General features: G+C 37.8%; 1 protein-coding gene and 2 long non-coding RNA genes across 8 annotated transcripts in view; 2 read left to right on the top strand and 1 right to left on the bottom strand.

Annotated features, from left to right (window-relative positions):
* Positions 1–9,205, top strand: part of LOC146480863 (uncharacterized) — a 69,598-nt gene extending 60,393 nt beyond the window's left edge. For 4 of the 5 annotated variants that reach the window (XR_014864639.1, XR_014864628.1, XR_014864642.1 and 1 more), the window contains one exon: positions 8,753–9,205. This is a non-coding gene — a long non-coding RNA (uncharacterized LOC146480863). Of the gene's footprint in view, positions 1–4,045; positions 4,113–8,752 lie in introns of all 5 variants that reach the window. The other variant, XR_014864634.1, reaches the window with a different exon arrangement.
* Positions 189–3,787, bottom strand: LOC146480867 (ubiquitin carboxyl-terminal hydrolase 3-like). Its single transcript, XM_085109059.1, has 6 exons — positions 3,720–3,787; positions 2,460–2,517; positions 1,736–1,812; positions 1,519–1,597; positions 642–761; positions 189–539 (listed from the first exon to the last, which is right to left on the bottom strand). The coding sequence occupies exons 1-6, from the start codon at positions 3,785–3,787 to the stop codon at positions 432–434; spliced, it is 510 nt and encodes a 169-aa protein (XP_084965185.1). The 3' UTR covers positions 189–431.
* Positions 9,206–10,172: 967 nt separating the features above from the next.
* On the top strand, positions 10,173–14,969 carry LOC146480868 (uncharacterized). Of its 2 annotated transcripts, none has more exons than XR_014864644.1 (3): positions 10,173–10,322; positions 12,024–12,090; positions 14,531–14,969. It is a non-coding gene; the product is annotated as an uncharacterized LOC146480868 (long non-coding RNA). The 2 variants fall into 2 exon arrangements; XR_014864643.1 differs by having other exon boundaries at positions 10,290–10,328.
* The last annotated feature ends 249 nt before the right edge of the window (positions 14,970–15,218 follow it).

The raw sequence follows: 15,218 nt of genomic DNA on the forward strand, positions 1-15,218 counted from the left end.
TCTGCCTGCTAATAACTAACAAAGTAATTCAGTAATGCTGGCTGTTATTCTGATCTTGTTTGTAACTTGTCACCCCTGCTTGGAATCCACAATAACTATATAACTGTATAATTTGTAATTTTATTGCATCGCTTGCAAGATGAAGTGAATCCTGTGCTCTGATTGGATACTCGTGTGATCAAGATGGAGCCATCTTGCCCACTTAGAATTACCTGTTACCAATGCACCCATGCATGCAGAATCAATAGTAAAGCCATATAATAATAAATCTTTTATTGGCCAAGCTTGGGTCAAGATGGCAGGATATTGGGCTTGTTCTATTGTTGGCAAAATTATTGATTGTCCTGTCCCTAAATTGTACCGATGCCCCCCCCGCCCAACCCCTCAGGCCCTACACACACGCACATCTTTTTAGGCTGGGATCCCTCCTTTTAAATAAAGGCTAACCTCTTTTGTATCATGATTATTTTGAAGGACGTAAAAAAGAAGATAAGCCTCTTGCCCAAGCCAAGAGCTTCATTATCTGATACACAAGAAACCTGCAAAAAAAATGTTAAAGTACATCAAGGTTTGATACTGTACTTGTATTAACCTTGTGGAGGATTAAAGAAACTGTATGTATTTATCTGGCTTTGACATACCACTTCATCATTCATACAGAACCACCTCTGGTCCACCTTGCAGTAGCTATAATGGTGGCCACATTTGCACTTAGTACCACTATGTACTACAACACTTTGCAACTCGTACATATTGCTGTTCTATGTAAACAAAAAATTATGGTATAAACAATTAGAGAAGGCATAATCTTAACTATTTCTATAGTTGTGTTCCCTTTCTTAGATAAGCATTTAAATGGTAATACAGTGGAACCTCTCAAATACTGGTATGGGCAACCTCCTATTTAATGTCAGGAAAAGTGGTTGGTTAAAAGAGGTGGTCACTGTCAGGGAGCCTGCAGACTGTAATGTTGTTAATTCTAACCTGAATCAATTTCCATAAATGGTGATGGATATGACAAGTGGAAGTTGTGGGAAACATGAGCAGAAGGCGAGTGTTTCATCAGCTAGTGGCCTGTTTCAGGTTATCCCAAAACTTTCACAAATGTTACCATGGAAACAAGGAAAGTATGAATTTATACATCTTTTCTATAGAGTTACAGTTAAACAACCAACCAAAATAAATACAAGAGAGTATTTCTTTCAAGCTAAGTGGACTATTTCATCACTTTTCCTTTTTGTTTGTAGAGATCAAAATAACTACAATCAAACTTCCCATAAGTGAACACTTCCCATAAGCGGACACCTTTGGGACCAAGCATAGGTGTCTGCTTTTGAGAGGTGTCCACTTACGGGAGCTGTGCATTGGTGGAGGTTCAACTTTAATAATACTAATATTCTTAAAATAAAGCTATATACAGGTAATAATAGTACAGACAATAATTAGGGTATGTCACTGCTTACAGCTTTTCTAGCAAAATTATATTTTACTTTCTTATTGTATCAAAAATAATTATACCTTTGATGGCTCATTCAGTAGTAAGCAGTCAAACCATGCAGGGTATATCCTCAATTTGTTATTTCCTGTTCTCTCAAATCTGCAATATATTGTTGCGAATATTAGGGAAAAAAGGATCCCTTGTCTTTAGAGTTCAGGTATTAAATACAAGAAGCTAAGACAAAAATCTCCACCAAATTATGTAACTTTCAAAATCAATTCCTCGAAATAAACCTACCTTTTTAAATGGAATGTGAGGACTTTGGGCCATTTACTAACAAATTGGTCTTTCTCAGCCCTGGTCAGCTCATTACACTGTGTACAACACCAAGCACAATAGGTATTGTGGGCACATGCAAACACAATCCAATATGATCTCTGTGAGACATATTGCAAATTCATGACTTCCTAACCTTACGCAGAAGCATCGATTGTCCCCATCAAGAATTTCTGTCTGTGTATTATCGAGTGCTTCAACCAGTGATTGGGAGGACCCCTATTTTATAATAAGGAAAGATAATTCCACTTGACTATGTATGGTGATGGTTAAGAGGCCATGATAGGAAACGGGGAACTGTAAATAAGAAAATTGAATAAATTGTTAATATTAATTAAAATGTAGTAACTGTTTGCATAAATATGACCAAAATTCTTGATGATTGACACAAATCCTTAATGCATAGCCCATCATTGTTGATTACTGTGCTTTGCTATAACATGCAAAATCTGAAATTGAAATCACTGCCGACAGTTGCATTTTTCGCTACCGTCAATGACCGCACTGGAAGCTTTAGAAACAAAGTAACAGGATCAAAAGGTCACGTTCGTGCACGGTGATTGGTGGATTTTGATCCACTTTGTTTGATTGATGGCAGGAAAAAACGCAACCATCTGCTCATGTGGTATTTTGTATTTCAGATTCCATCTGTTATTGAAAATTGCAAGTTAACTGTTACATGTACCTGTATGTCAATACTGTGATTGCTCTTCTGCTGACATGTCGGCACATTGTACACTTTACTGAAGTGGAGAATAAAATAGCATATTTGGAGATATTGACTTTGTTTATCTGTGCAAAATTACTACTGTCACATACCTCATGCAAACATGGGCACTATTATTTTTGTTTGTTATAGTAACTAGAATACTTCTCAATGGGAAGCCTACTAATCACTAGGCGTGGCCTATTAGTTAGGCCGCTAGGGGTCAAATCTTCCACCCTGCCACTCCGACTGGATTTTTCTTCCATAGTCTCAAATTCAACTACTCTACAGTTTGTAAATAGCCTTCATTGGTCAGCATCCTGCCAGTTGGTTATAACATGGTGCTGGAAAGTCATTAGGGGCAGCCATGATTCACATTTGTGACATTAATCTATTCATTTGTTATTTTTTTTTTATTATTTGTTATTTTTGTATTATTTTAATAATTGCATGTATGGAAACCTGTACTGGTTAGCTCTCCTCCAATTTCTTCATGGAAGTGAGAGGCACCACTAAAAATAGACCACCAGCCTTTAGTGGAAGTGTATCATTACTCTATGAAGTATTGGTTTAATCATGTTTTATGTCTAGCTGTGTAAGGTATAGGTTTAACTGACACTCACTTGTCAACTGAGTTGACAAGTTTTTGTTAACTGAGTTAACAAAACAGGTGTTTCCAATGTTTATGAGTCCTGATAACGCCATGTCCAATCGATCGCACAGAAAACTAGTGTAAACAGAGAAATAGACGAATTTTCCACGAGTGTGACAAATTACCGCGTATAAAAACAATTTTGCCGCCAAAACTTACATATCTCTTAGTTACCAGCTTCCCAACGAACGAGCGCACTTTTTTCATGCCCAGTTTCCTCGTTAGTTTCCGTGGGCCCAAAAAGTGGGCGTAAAATGAAAACCGATTTCGTGTTACGCCCACCAGAAAAATGTCTTCTGAGCTTTGAACTGTACTCAAGGAATGGTGACTCTATAAAAGTACGAGACATATTTTTTAAAGGTAGTAGAGGTTGGGTTAGCCGTCGAAAGGAGCTCGATACGCTACAGACTATAAAAATGTTCGGAGGGGATTTGGGAAGTATTCTTCACAAGGTTATCCGCACTTTAATTGATCTCAGCTCATTAAAGTTACATTTTGCTAATGATGTCTCGTGTCTCAGTGTAAAAACAGGTAAAAACAACGTCTTGAGAAGCCGTGGAAACACGCGAAAGCGATTGCGAATTTACCGGAAGTAATGTTGTGTCACTCTAGTTGACTTGCTAGTTACCACTCTGTCACGGTAACTGTCCGCCATCTTGAAGTGGGCGTAAAAAAAAAATTGCCCGAGGCGGGGGTGTAGCCGTAAATTCAACTTCTCTAATTTTTAGAAAAACGAAAGAGCAGCGGAACTATAAATTGTGGGGGACATTTAGGTGAAACAAAATTAAATGTGAAATTTGCCATCTGTTGTGGAATTTTTGATATTTGCTGTCAGTATGGCTCTTACATGTAAGTGTTTTTCGCTTTAATTTTCTTGTTGAGTGCCCCTGACATTCCATATTTGTTTGCACAGATCGTGCACCTGGATGAAACCTCACTTCTAGCTGCGAAGGAGCATTCCGAAACAACTGATAAAAAAGGTAATGTGAAAAGTGGTCAGATACTAACGAAAAATGTACTGTTTAACTCTTTATTATCTGTCAGCCTTTCCACTGTTTCTGTAGGAAGCACACAAGTTTCCATGGCTTCGCTGTACTGTATCGATAACTTAGCGATTTCACGATAGATTTCTAATATCGCATTTGCAGTATCGAATAGGCGTTAGCACGGTTTTAAACGCCATTTTGACGAGTAGGCAAAGAATTCTTGTAATAACAGTGTTTGTATGGAAATCCGATGTCAAATAATCTTCATAAAACATCGCTTCAGAAAACTTCATGAATGGGAAACTTTAGGCACTATGCAAAGGATTTTACAGAAAATATCTGTACATTAATCCTAAGCTCTATAAACATCTCCTACATCTTCTGATATTCAATAAAGCTCAGTGTCATTTCCTTGTTTACTTTAAAGTAGGTGGTGGTCAACTAGAAAGCCTTTGCTACATTGACCACCACACACATTTTATAATTTGTACTGTATAAGTATTTATTTTTATCTTGTAATTATCTGTTGTAATACTTTACTTTCTATGTTTATGTTGTGTAAAAAGTGTGAAATAAATGAACCTTGAAATGAACCTTGAGGAATGTAGCTGTGCTAGAAAGCATTTAGTTGCGTTTTGACATTTCCATACATTTGTCTGAGTTTACTCGTAGCGCGAGTCAAGCTCGAGTTCGAGTCAGGGTCCAACTTTAATTTTTCTCTCTCTTTTTTTTCCTTCTTCTTCTTCTTCTTCTTCTTCTTCTTCTTCTTCTTCTTCTTCTTCTTCTTCTTCTTCTTCTTCTTTTTCTTCTTCTTCTTTTTCTTCTTCTTCTTCTTCTTCTTCTTCTTCTTCTTCTTCTTCTTCTTCTTCTTCTTCTTCTTCTTCTTCTTCTTTTTCTTCTTCTTCTTGTGTCTTCTGGTTGTTTTTCTCTTTTATATAGTGATGTACTTGTGGTAAGCTAAAAAAAAAAAAAAAATTTCAGGTTTGCAACATTTCTCGTTTTAATAATAATATCGATCACTAGAGCCATTAATTTAACCACTGTGATTCCCTGGAAAGATATACGACAACCGTTAGTGTTCATAGATTTCCTAAGGTATTGAAGGCCTGTAGCTGCATACACCTGAAGCAGAGATCCCATTTCCACGACTGAGAAAACGGACGGTGATGAAGTATTACCTGCCTAATCGACTCAAGCGCCATCTTGTTGCATCCACAGGACACCCAGATAGAACCTGTACCCTTCGCGGCCAAAATGAGGAGTAGCGAATGGTAAAATCCGAGAATCGCCGTGACCGAGACCAAACAATTTTCGAAAATACGAGCTCGAGACCCTGTACCGGAGAAAATCGAGCCCGAGACTTGATAATCGAGTGCTTCAAGTCATTAACTTGAACCAACAACAATCACCTTGTCACACGATTAGTCATGGACTAACATTTGCTCTTTTTTACGGTCTATCACGACCCGAGATTTGTAAAGATCAAGCGCTCTCTGATTTCCGCTTTTGGCATCAGCGGTATTAACGTTCATCAATCCAGCCGTGCACTTTGTTTTAAGATTGTTTCTAGTTTTAGTTGAGACAAACTAGTCAAATTATCTTCTAAGTTGGTATTTCGAGTTGGATAAAGGATGTAGAGGTCGGTTTTTTCGTGATGGTTTCTGGTAATCCGCTGGCAGTGAGATTGCAGGCTGTTCGTTTATTACGTATATGAGAGTCTAACAGATCCACGTCTTTAGAAAGTTGATCATTGTTGTCTCTCGCTTTCGAGGGCTTGTGCCTCGTGCAGTTGTTTTCATCTCTGTTGCTTCTTGACTGAAAGACTTATGTATTATGTTCTTAGAGCTGACGTGTATCTCCATTGTTTTGTGCGTTAGCTCGCATCCGGCAAATATTCAAAGCTAGGATACTCGGTAACTGTCATGCGAGTCTCTAGGATGCTTGAGCGATTTCTTCTGACAAGTGGTTTAGTGTTGTTTCTGAGGCAAGACTACAGTTTCGATTCTAAATGAATCTCGTCAGTTGCCAATAAAAGTTCTGAGAGCAGTCAACCCTTTATCAGTAACTAGCTCAGTGGTAGAGCATCTGGACTAGGTTCGACTCCTGATACTCCTGAAGCTTCCTGAGCACTTGGATTTTTTTCCGAGTATGCCTGTCTCATTTACTGATTAATACATCATTCATATTTATTTATCAGGCTTAACATATTCCATCACCTTATTTCCATTGCGCATATGCCACATATTGACATTCAAATCCTAGCAGTACACAGGATGTTTGTCTCATGAACTTAGTTTAATGTCCCTAGCTCCCACCAGATTCCTGTAGCTCAGTGGTAGAGCATCCTAACTAGTAATCGGAAGGTCTTAGGTTCGAAGCCTGATAGGAGCTCTCGGACTTTTTCCGAGTATGCCTGTGTCATTTACTGATTTATTACACCCATTTTGAAATCACTGGTGATCCTTGCAATCTGATTGGCTCTCAACAGTGCGATTTATTCCCAAATTGCACCAGTTTTTGCTCCAAATCGCACCCTTTCTTAATTAGCCCATCAAAATAAAAATAAAGTAACATAGATAGAATATTAATATTGACAATAAAGCTCTGATTTCAAAATAGGTGTAATAAAGTGGTAATTGAACTTTGCGTCGCGCAATTTTGGTCTGAAATCATACTTGCGATTTCAAATCAAACTCGCGCTGCGCGCTCGTTCAATTTTGAAATCACACGTATGATTTCAGACCAAATTGCACTCCACTTAGTTCAATTACCATTATAAATACATCATTCTCATTTATTCACCAGGCTTGACATATTCCCTGGTCACAATATTTCCATTGCCATTATTTCCTTCTTCATTCACGAGTTGGCTCACAGGAGCCTTTGATTAGGTCAAAAACCCTTTGAGGGTCTAAATGTTTATTTATTTATATATCTCTAGATGATGAAGGCTGTTCAATGCAGCCGAAATATAGGCTTTAAAGAAAACACTGGTTGTCTTCAATTGTGACTATTATATCTAGATAATATGAGATATATTAAACATTTGAGAAAAGTACACACCTTGAAAACAGCAAGAAAATGTTCAGAAGTCAGGAATTTTAAATTTGTACAATTGGAATGATTTGTAGTAAGCAAGGACTCCTTCAACTTATGTCAAAACGTGCAAAATTGGATAAAACCATAAAGTAAGCTTTACTTTGCTTGAAGTTGTTATAAAAGTAACAGTCATTAAAAGATGGATTCATCAGAAATTTAATCAGTACGTAATATTTTCTTAAATTCAAGGCCGTTTCTGTTTTTTAACGTTTTACTGGCGAATCAACACGTTCAGTTATTATGTCAAAATACGGGAAATCTAAATTTTTTTAGCCTTTTTTCTCGTTTTCCCTACAAATAAAATAAGTATGCCCCGCAGAATTTTTTACAGATGTAGCAATTACAATGTCTACTGTAAGCTAGCAATATATTTTCATTTCTAGAACTGATGTACCTTTAGAGAAATTCAAGAAAATATGTTGTCTGTTTTGCCCATCAACCAAAATGGCTGACACACTGTCTACTACATATTTTTGAAAAGTCGAATAACTGTTTTAACTTTGTTATAAGTTTTAAGTTGTAGTGTATTAACAGACTGAAGAAATGGTGTTTTACATTTGGCACTTTTCACTGATGCTTCTGAGTTCAAAATTGGAGTTTGTGGTGCCAACAAATATCTGATGTGTAGCAATGAAGCGACGACGTCAAGGGCGTTTTGGGACATTCCCCTTGAATATCTCTTTGCATACCAAATTTGTGTGGGGGTAAAAAATTTCATTTCCCACTTTGTTTGATTTTTACAGATAAGTTAGCTGTTTGTTGAGTGAGGGTCGCTCCCATTCAACATCCTGAAACTGATGATGATACGGTTGTATCCGAAACATGTCTTTCGAATTCAAATTAAAAAATGTGTGTATTTTTCGGGAATGTTTTTTTTATATATCATTTAGAATCTTTCAACGATAGTCGCTTTCAGAGATATACAGTTAATTAAATAACTCGGGAACTGAGTGGAGAAGGGGGTATACAACAACGTTTTACACGGGGAGGCTCGACCCCAAGGTCCAAACCGTTACCTTATTATATATACAATTTTTGACAGAAAAGGTAACCCTTTCATCTGGCCTGCCACAGAAAATGGTACCACGTTCACATGCATACAGTTGAAACCGCAACTCATTTCGTTGGATCAGTACGAGATATCTGTGAAGGCCCTTTTAAATATCTCAAGTAAATCACAGTTTTCTCTATCCTTTTCTATACTTAACCTTGTAAAATCCCAACCTCCAACCTAAAAAAGATACCTGTTCTGGGTGAGGCCTCCCTGTTTAGACCGTTATAGGGAGTACTTCCCCCGCCTACCCCCTCGGGCAATTAACACATATAAAGAAAAGGGAAAATAGTAAACAAACAAGGCCAGTTTAATTAGACGGCCACCAAGTCCAAAGAAGGCAACACATGGTAGAGAAAAATGGTGTGCAGTAAGCTCAAGAGTGTTCTTGGCTGCTGCTGGTGTTAGAGCCCGGTGCTTTTTATACAAATCAAAATCAAAACTGTCAATTCTCATTTTCGCTACATCTGTTTTGCTTTGTCAGATCCACCGCTCAGATCATCCAAAGTTCCAGCAATTTTTCCTGTTGCTTTTTCCATGTTGGAAAAGGTAGAAGTGGCGGACAGTAAGGGTTGCCTTTCTGCTGCTACCTTTTGGGAAGATAGAACCAGCCTCTTGTCAACATGAAGAGCTTTGAGTCGGCGAGTTTTTTCGGCGTTAAGCTTCAATAAACGGCTAATTCCTTTAGACAAACAATAAAGCGGTCAAATCATAGAACAGAAACTATAGGTCAAAAATAGGGTTGGCAAATCTTATCTAATCATTAGAGAAAACATGTCTGTCACTGCTCACTTGAAAACCGCTGTTTTTAAAAGATTTCCTCAACGTAACGGGTGCTTAGCTCAATGATTTTGTAGAAAGAAATATGTGCAAATACAATGGTCTATTTGAAAGACTACAATAAAAATAGACTCATTTTAAAGTAAAAGTTTCAACATTGTTTTTATTAAATTTGTTTCTTATTCGGATACTTTAATAATTAAACGGTATTTCATTTATGCATGTTTCATATATTTATATTCACGGATCACAGATAACGTAGGAACACGTCATCATATGATAAACAACTGATAGACAACAGTGTTATGCTAAACATTGCGTTGGCATGGCACGGACGGGCCGGAACATGCAGCCAAATGAGAGATTTTCGGCATATTGAATACGCCCACTTTAGACAAACCAGCTTTTGAAGCATTACTCCCATAAAAATTCCACAGGGACTATTTTTAATGAAGAAACCAATAAACAATGTCACAGTTATCCCACTATCTCTCAAATAACACTTAAACTGATCCCAATTATATTTTTCAATTCTTTTTGGATGAATCGTGAGGCCAGCTGTGTTCAGTTACTTAAATTGGTGTTCCCTTCAACTCCTGTTCAATTTTCTGTTAATTAATGAACTTTTGGTAACAGATTTAAGCTAGGCAGAACATACCCTCCTTCTTTATCTCTGTAAAAAAGTATTTTATCACTATCCTATGTTCCTAAATCTGCCTAAAATATTTCAGTCCAAATTTTTTACGAGAATTTCTCTTTTAGTTAGGTAAACATCAACTGAGTAGACGTTCCCAATTGGTTAGGGCGCCAGCCTGTACTGAGCTGGAGCTCGCAGATTCAAACTAGCCGTGGAAGTGAATTGTGGATTGAATTCGTAATATGCTCCGGCGTAGAGGTGAAGAAATAAACGTATAATATGTAAAACCCACATATTTGAAATCCATGTGTATGTTTCGTTACACAGTTAGCAGATCGTCACCATTAAAACTATATTCAGTCATTGAAATGTTAAACCTCTCACTGAAGTTACATAACACAGTTGTATCTTTGTTTAATCACAAGATTAACACAAGTCCCATCAGGTGATAAACAACACCGAATTCGATGAACATAACATGTCATTCCAATCAGTTGTTTGCTCATAGAATTCTTAATTCTTCACAAGTGAGGGTGTCGATTTTTCCTGGTTTTGTTTTAAATAACATCCAGCCTCCAAACAAGGACATTAGTCAGTTTTCGCCATATCCTTATCCAAGATGTCTGCAACAGGCGAGGTACATGTGGGTTATTATAATCAACCTTACTCTATTTCATCGAAGTTTTTTTTGCAATTCCATGCAGGGTGGGATAAGAGAGAGCTCGGGGACAGTTTTAAAGCACTTGTCGAAGGATAAGATACACATATTCTTAACAACTCGTTCAGTTAAAGAGGTATTCTACACTAACTTGATAACTATTCAAAGATGGTCAAATAAATCGAAACTTGTCGAATTCTCTGCAATTGAGAGTCGTGCGGGATGTTTTGAAAAATCTAGGGCCATCCAACAGTTCACGATTTTGGTGGATATCTGTTCGGAAACGACGGAGAGCTATTTCGCCTCAGACATTCGGATGTAGTTTTGAAGAAAATCTTTTGTCGGCCCAAAATTTTGCTAACTGGAAAACAAATTCCTTTCGTTTTCGGACAGACGAATACCTCGATAAAATTACGAGTTACCACCAGCTAGCCTTTTCGTAAAACCAACGACAGCTTGAAAATTCTGAGAATGTGACTGCATTGGCTTAATAAAATATGTCTTTAAAAGACCACCAAACGATCTGGGAACACAGGATATAACTTAAGCCGTCTGCCATTGACTGGATAAAAGAACACTAATAAAAGCACGTAGGGTACAAAGCTCTTTTTCAATTTTCGATAAATTTAATAGACCTGTCTGTGCGGTATGTGAATACATTGTTGTTGTGTTTTAATAATGACGTGGCATTGTAATGATTTAATAATGACGTGGCATTATAATGATCCAGACAATAATTCAAAAATTTTGTTTCTTTTTAACAACGTTGATCCTTTTGTCTGTATGACAATCGCTGCTTATATTTATGACTCAATGTTAATACGACAATCAATGTTAATTTAATTATTCAAATACAAAATATAATTTTATATTATATAGCTCTGTTAAGTCGGTAATGCCATGTATACATATGGAAATACTGAATAAACTGTTGTTGTTGTTGTTGTTGTTGTCGTAAAGAAACTTAAATTTTTAAATTTCTGCGTTCGAGATTTGTCGTCGAGGACAAAAAACGTTAACTTTAGTTGACTGGTTTTTTTATTTGCATTTGTGTCATCGTCACAGTTAAATCGTGACAGTGAGCCATGTCAAAATACCCTGCGCACTTTTTACTCTGGATACACTTTGGGGGAGTGAAAAGGAAGGATTAAGCTTAGACTTCGCCTATAAGTTTGCTCCAGAAAACAATGCTAGGACAGATATAAACCTCTGAAATTGACCCTAATTTCAATTCGAAATCTAACCCTCGAAGTTCCCTATCTTTAACTCAGTGAATTAGCACATTTATTTAAAAATACGACTTTTCACTTCATTTTTACACTTAAGGAGAGATGATAAAAAGATTTGACTGCAGCCGGGATAGAATTACGGGAATAGTTCTCGTTGTCGTGTACGAGCTCGCTAAAGATGTTAAAGATACACGATTTCCCCGTTTTTCCTGGGGGCCGAAGCGGGCGTGTAGCCGTAAATTCAACTTCTCTAATTTTTAGAAAAACGAAAGAGCAGCGGAACTATAAATTGTGGGGGAAATTTAGGTGAAACAAAATTAAATGTGAAATTTGCCATCTGTTGTGGAATTTTTGATATTCAGTTTGTTGTCAGTATAGCTCTTACATGTAAGTGTTTTTCGCTTTAATGTTCTTGTTGAGTGCCCCTGACATTCCATATTTGTTTGCACAGATCGTGCACCTGGATGAAACCTCACTTAAAGCTGTGAAGAAGCATTCCGTAACAACTGATAAAAAAGGTAATGTGAAAAGTAATCAGATACTAGCGAAAAATGTACTGTTTAACTAGGCTTTATTATCTGTCAGCCTTTCCACTGTTTATGTAGGAAGTACACACGTTTCCATGGCTTCGCTGTACTGTATCGATAACTTGGCGATTACACGATAGATTTCTAATATCGCATTTGCAGTATCGAATAGGCGTTATCACGGTTTTCGACGCCATTTTGACGAGTAGGCAAAGACGTCTTGTAATAACAGTGTTTGTATGGAAATCCGATGTCAAATAATTTTCATAAAACGTCGCTTCGGAAAACTGCACGAATTGGAATCATTAGGCACTATGCAAAGGATTTTACAAAAAATAACTGAGGAATGTAGCTGTGCTAGAAAGCGTTTTACTGCGTTTTGACATTTTCATACATTTGTCTGAGTTTACTCGTAGCGCGAGTCAAGCTCGAGTCACGAGCCAAGTTCGAGTCAGGGTCCAACTTTAATTTTTCTCTCTTTTTTTCTTCTTCTTCTTATGTCTTTTGGTTGTTTTTCCTTTTTATATAATGATGTACTTGTGGTAAGCGAAAAAAAAAAAAAACTTTCAGGTTTGCAACAATTTTCGTTTTAATAATACTGATCGATCACTAGAGCCATTAGCTTAACCGCTCCTAACCACACCGCTAACGACATGCAATTAATCCCCATAGAAAAAGTCTACTCTAACCGGGACTCAATCAGCCTTTTTAATCTCAAAAGGCAGAACACTTTTTCCACATGGCTTCCGATATTCGCGAAGAAATTTACCAGCTCTTTTCGCTTTAATATTTTTTATCTTTCGTTACTATTATTTCATTCGCTTCATATTTTATACTGTTAATCAATTTAGTTTAACGTAGTTCCGCTATTTCGCAAACATTTGTCAGCTATATAAGCGTATGTTAATTCTAATGCAAATTTTCATTGTACCTGAAGAAGGCTGGTTTGGCCAGCCGAAATATAGTAACCTTTAAACCGTAATTCTACGTTGTATCGGTCTCTGCTTCTTTTATCATTAATTTAACCACTGTGATTCCCTGGAAAGATATACGACAACCGTTAGTATTCATAGATTTCCTAGGGTAATTAAGACTTGTAGCTGCGTACACCTGAAGCAGAGATCCCATTGCCACGACTGAGAAAACGGACGGTGATGAAGTATTACCTGCCTAATCAACTCAAGCGCCATCTTGTTGCATCCACAGGACACCCAGGATAACACAGAATAGAATCTGTACCCTTCGCGGCCAAAATTAGGAGTAGCGAATGGTAAAATCCGAGAATCGCCGAGACCGAGACCAAACAATTTTCGAAAATACGAGCTCGAGACCTTGTACCGGAGAAAATCGAGCCCGAGACTTGATAATCGGGTGCTTCAGGACATTAACTTGAACCAACAACAGTCACCTGGTCACACGTTTAGTTATGGACTAACATTTGCTCTTTTTACGGTCTATCACGACCCGAGATTTGTAAAGATCAAGCGCTCTCGGCGGTGAGTGATTTCCGCTTTTGCCAAAAGCGGTGTTAACGTTCATCAATCCAGCCGTGCACTTTGTCTAAAGATTGTTTTTAGTTTTAGTTGAGACAAACTAACTTCCGAGTTAGGATTTCGAGTAGGATTTCTGTTCTATAAAGGATGTAGAGGTCGGTTTTTTCGTGATGGTTTCTAGTAATCCACTGGCAGTGAGATTGCAGGCTGTTCGTTTATCACGTATATGAGAGTCTAACAAATCCGCGTCTTTAAAAAGTTGATCATTGTTGTCTCTCGCTTTCGAGAGCTTTGGCGTCTTGCAGTTGTTTTCAGCTCTGTCTCTCTCTATCTAGACTGTTCACAGTCCCCCTATTTTTCCGTGGAATTCTCTCGAGACCGGTACGCTTCGATGGAGCTGCCGCCATCTTGGTTTGTATAAGCGAGCGCGATCTGGGGAGAGTGTCTAAACTTCCGCTCCCCTCGGTAGTTTAGACACTCTCCCCAGATCTCGCTCGCTTGTACAAACCAAGATGGCGGCGGTTCCATCGAAGCGTACCGGTCTCAAGAATCTCCCGGAAAAATAGGGGGACTGTGAACAGTCTATTCTCTATCCTTTTCGATACTTAACCTTGTAAAATCCCAACCTCCAGCCTAAAAAAGATACCTCTTTCGGGTAAGGCCTCCCTGTTTAGGCCATTATAAGGAGTACTTCCCCCACCTACCCCCTCGGGGAATTCACACATACAAAGAAGAGGGAAAATAGTAAACAAGCAAGGCCAGTTTAATTAGACGGCCACCAAGTCCAAAGAAGGCAACACATGGTAGAGAAAAAATGGTGTGCAGTTAGCTCAAGAGTGCTCTTGGCTGCAGCTGGTGTTAGAGCCCGGTGCTTTTTATACAAATCAAAATCAAAACTGTCAATTCTCATTTTTGCTGCATCTGTTTTGCTTTGTCAGATCCACCGCTCAGATCATCCAAAGTTCCAGCAATTTTTCCTGTTGCTTTTTCCATGTTGCAAAAGGTAGAAGTGGCGGACAGTAAGGGTTGCCTTTCTGCTGCTACCGTGGGGGAAGATAGAACCTGCCTCTTGGCATGAAGAGCTTTGAGTCGGCGAGTTTTTCTGGCGTTAAGCTTCAATAAACGGCTAATTCCTTTAGACAAACAATAAAGCCGTGAAATCATAGAACAGCAACTATAGGTCAAAAATAGAGTTGGCAAATCTTATCTAATCATTAGAGGAAACATGTATGTCACTGCTAACTTGAAAATCGCTGTTTTTAAAAGATTTCCTCAACGTAACGTGTGCTTAGCTCAATGATTTGTAAAATGAAATATGTGCAAATACAATGGTCTTTTTGAAAGGCTACAATAAAAATAGACTCTTTTTAAAGTAAACGTTTCAACGTTGTTTTTATTAAATTTGGTCCTTATTCGGATACTTTAATCGTTAAACGGTATTTCATTGCCGATAATTACTCTCAAAAATTGCGGTTTGAATAACACTGATTTTAGTGTGTAGTTATCTCAGTTTGTACTTGTATTTTATTAAGAGAATTAAGATAAATTGTGTAGTGTAAGTCACCGACAAGAGGCACTTTGCCTTCTTAGCCGGACTTCCTGGAACTGTTTAGATTACCCTTACTT

Source organism: Pavona decussata, unplaced genomic scaffold (assembly GCF_977016875.1).
Source record: "Pavona decussata unplaced genomic scaffold, jaPavDecu1.1 SCAFFOLD_52, whole genome shotgun sequence".
NCBI lineage: Eukaryota > Metazoa > Cnidaria > Anthozoa > Scleractinia > Agariciidae > Pavona > Pavona decussata.

Coding starts and splice junctions, on each gene's coding strand:
- LOC146480867 (XM_085109059.1), bottom strand. CDS start 3,787: ATGGCGGACAGTTACCGTGACAGAGTGGTAACTAGCAAGTCAACTAGA. Junction 2,518..3,719: donor GTGACACAACATTACTTCCG/GTAAATTCGCAA, acceptor TCTCCACTTCAG/TAAAGTGTACAATGTGCCGA. Junction 540..641: donor TCTGTATGAATGATGAAGTG/GTATGTCAAAGC, acceptor TTTTTTTTGCAG/GTTTCTTGTGTATCAGATAA.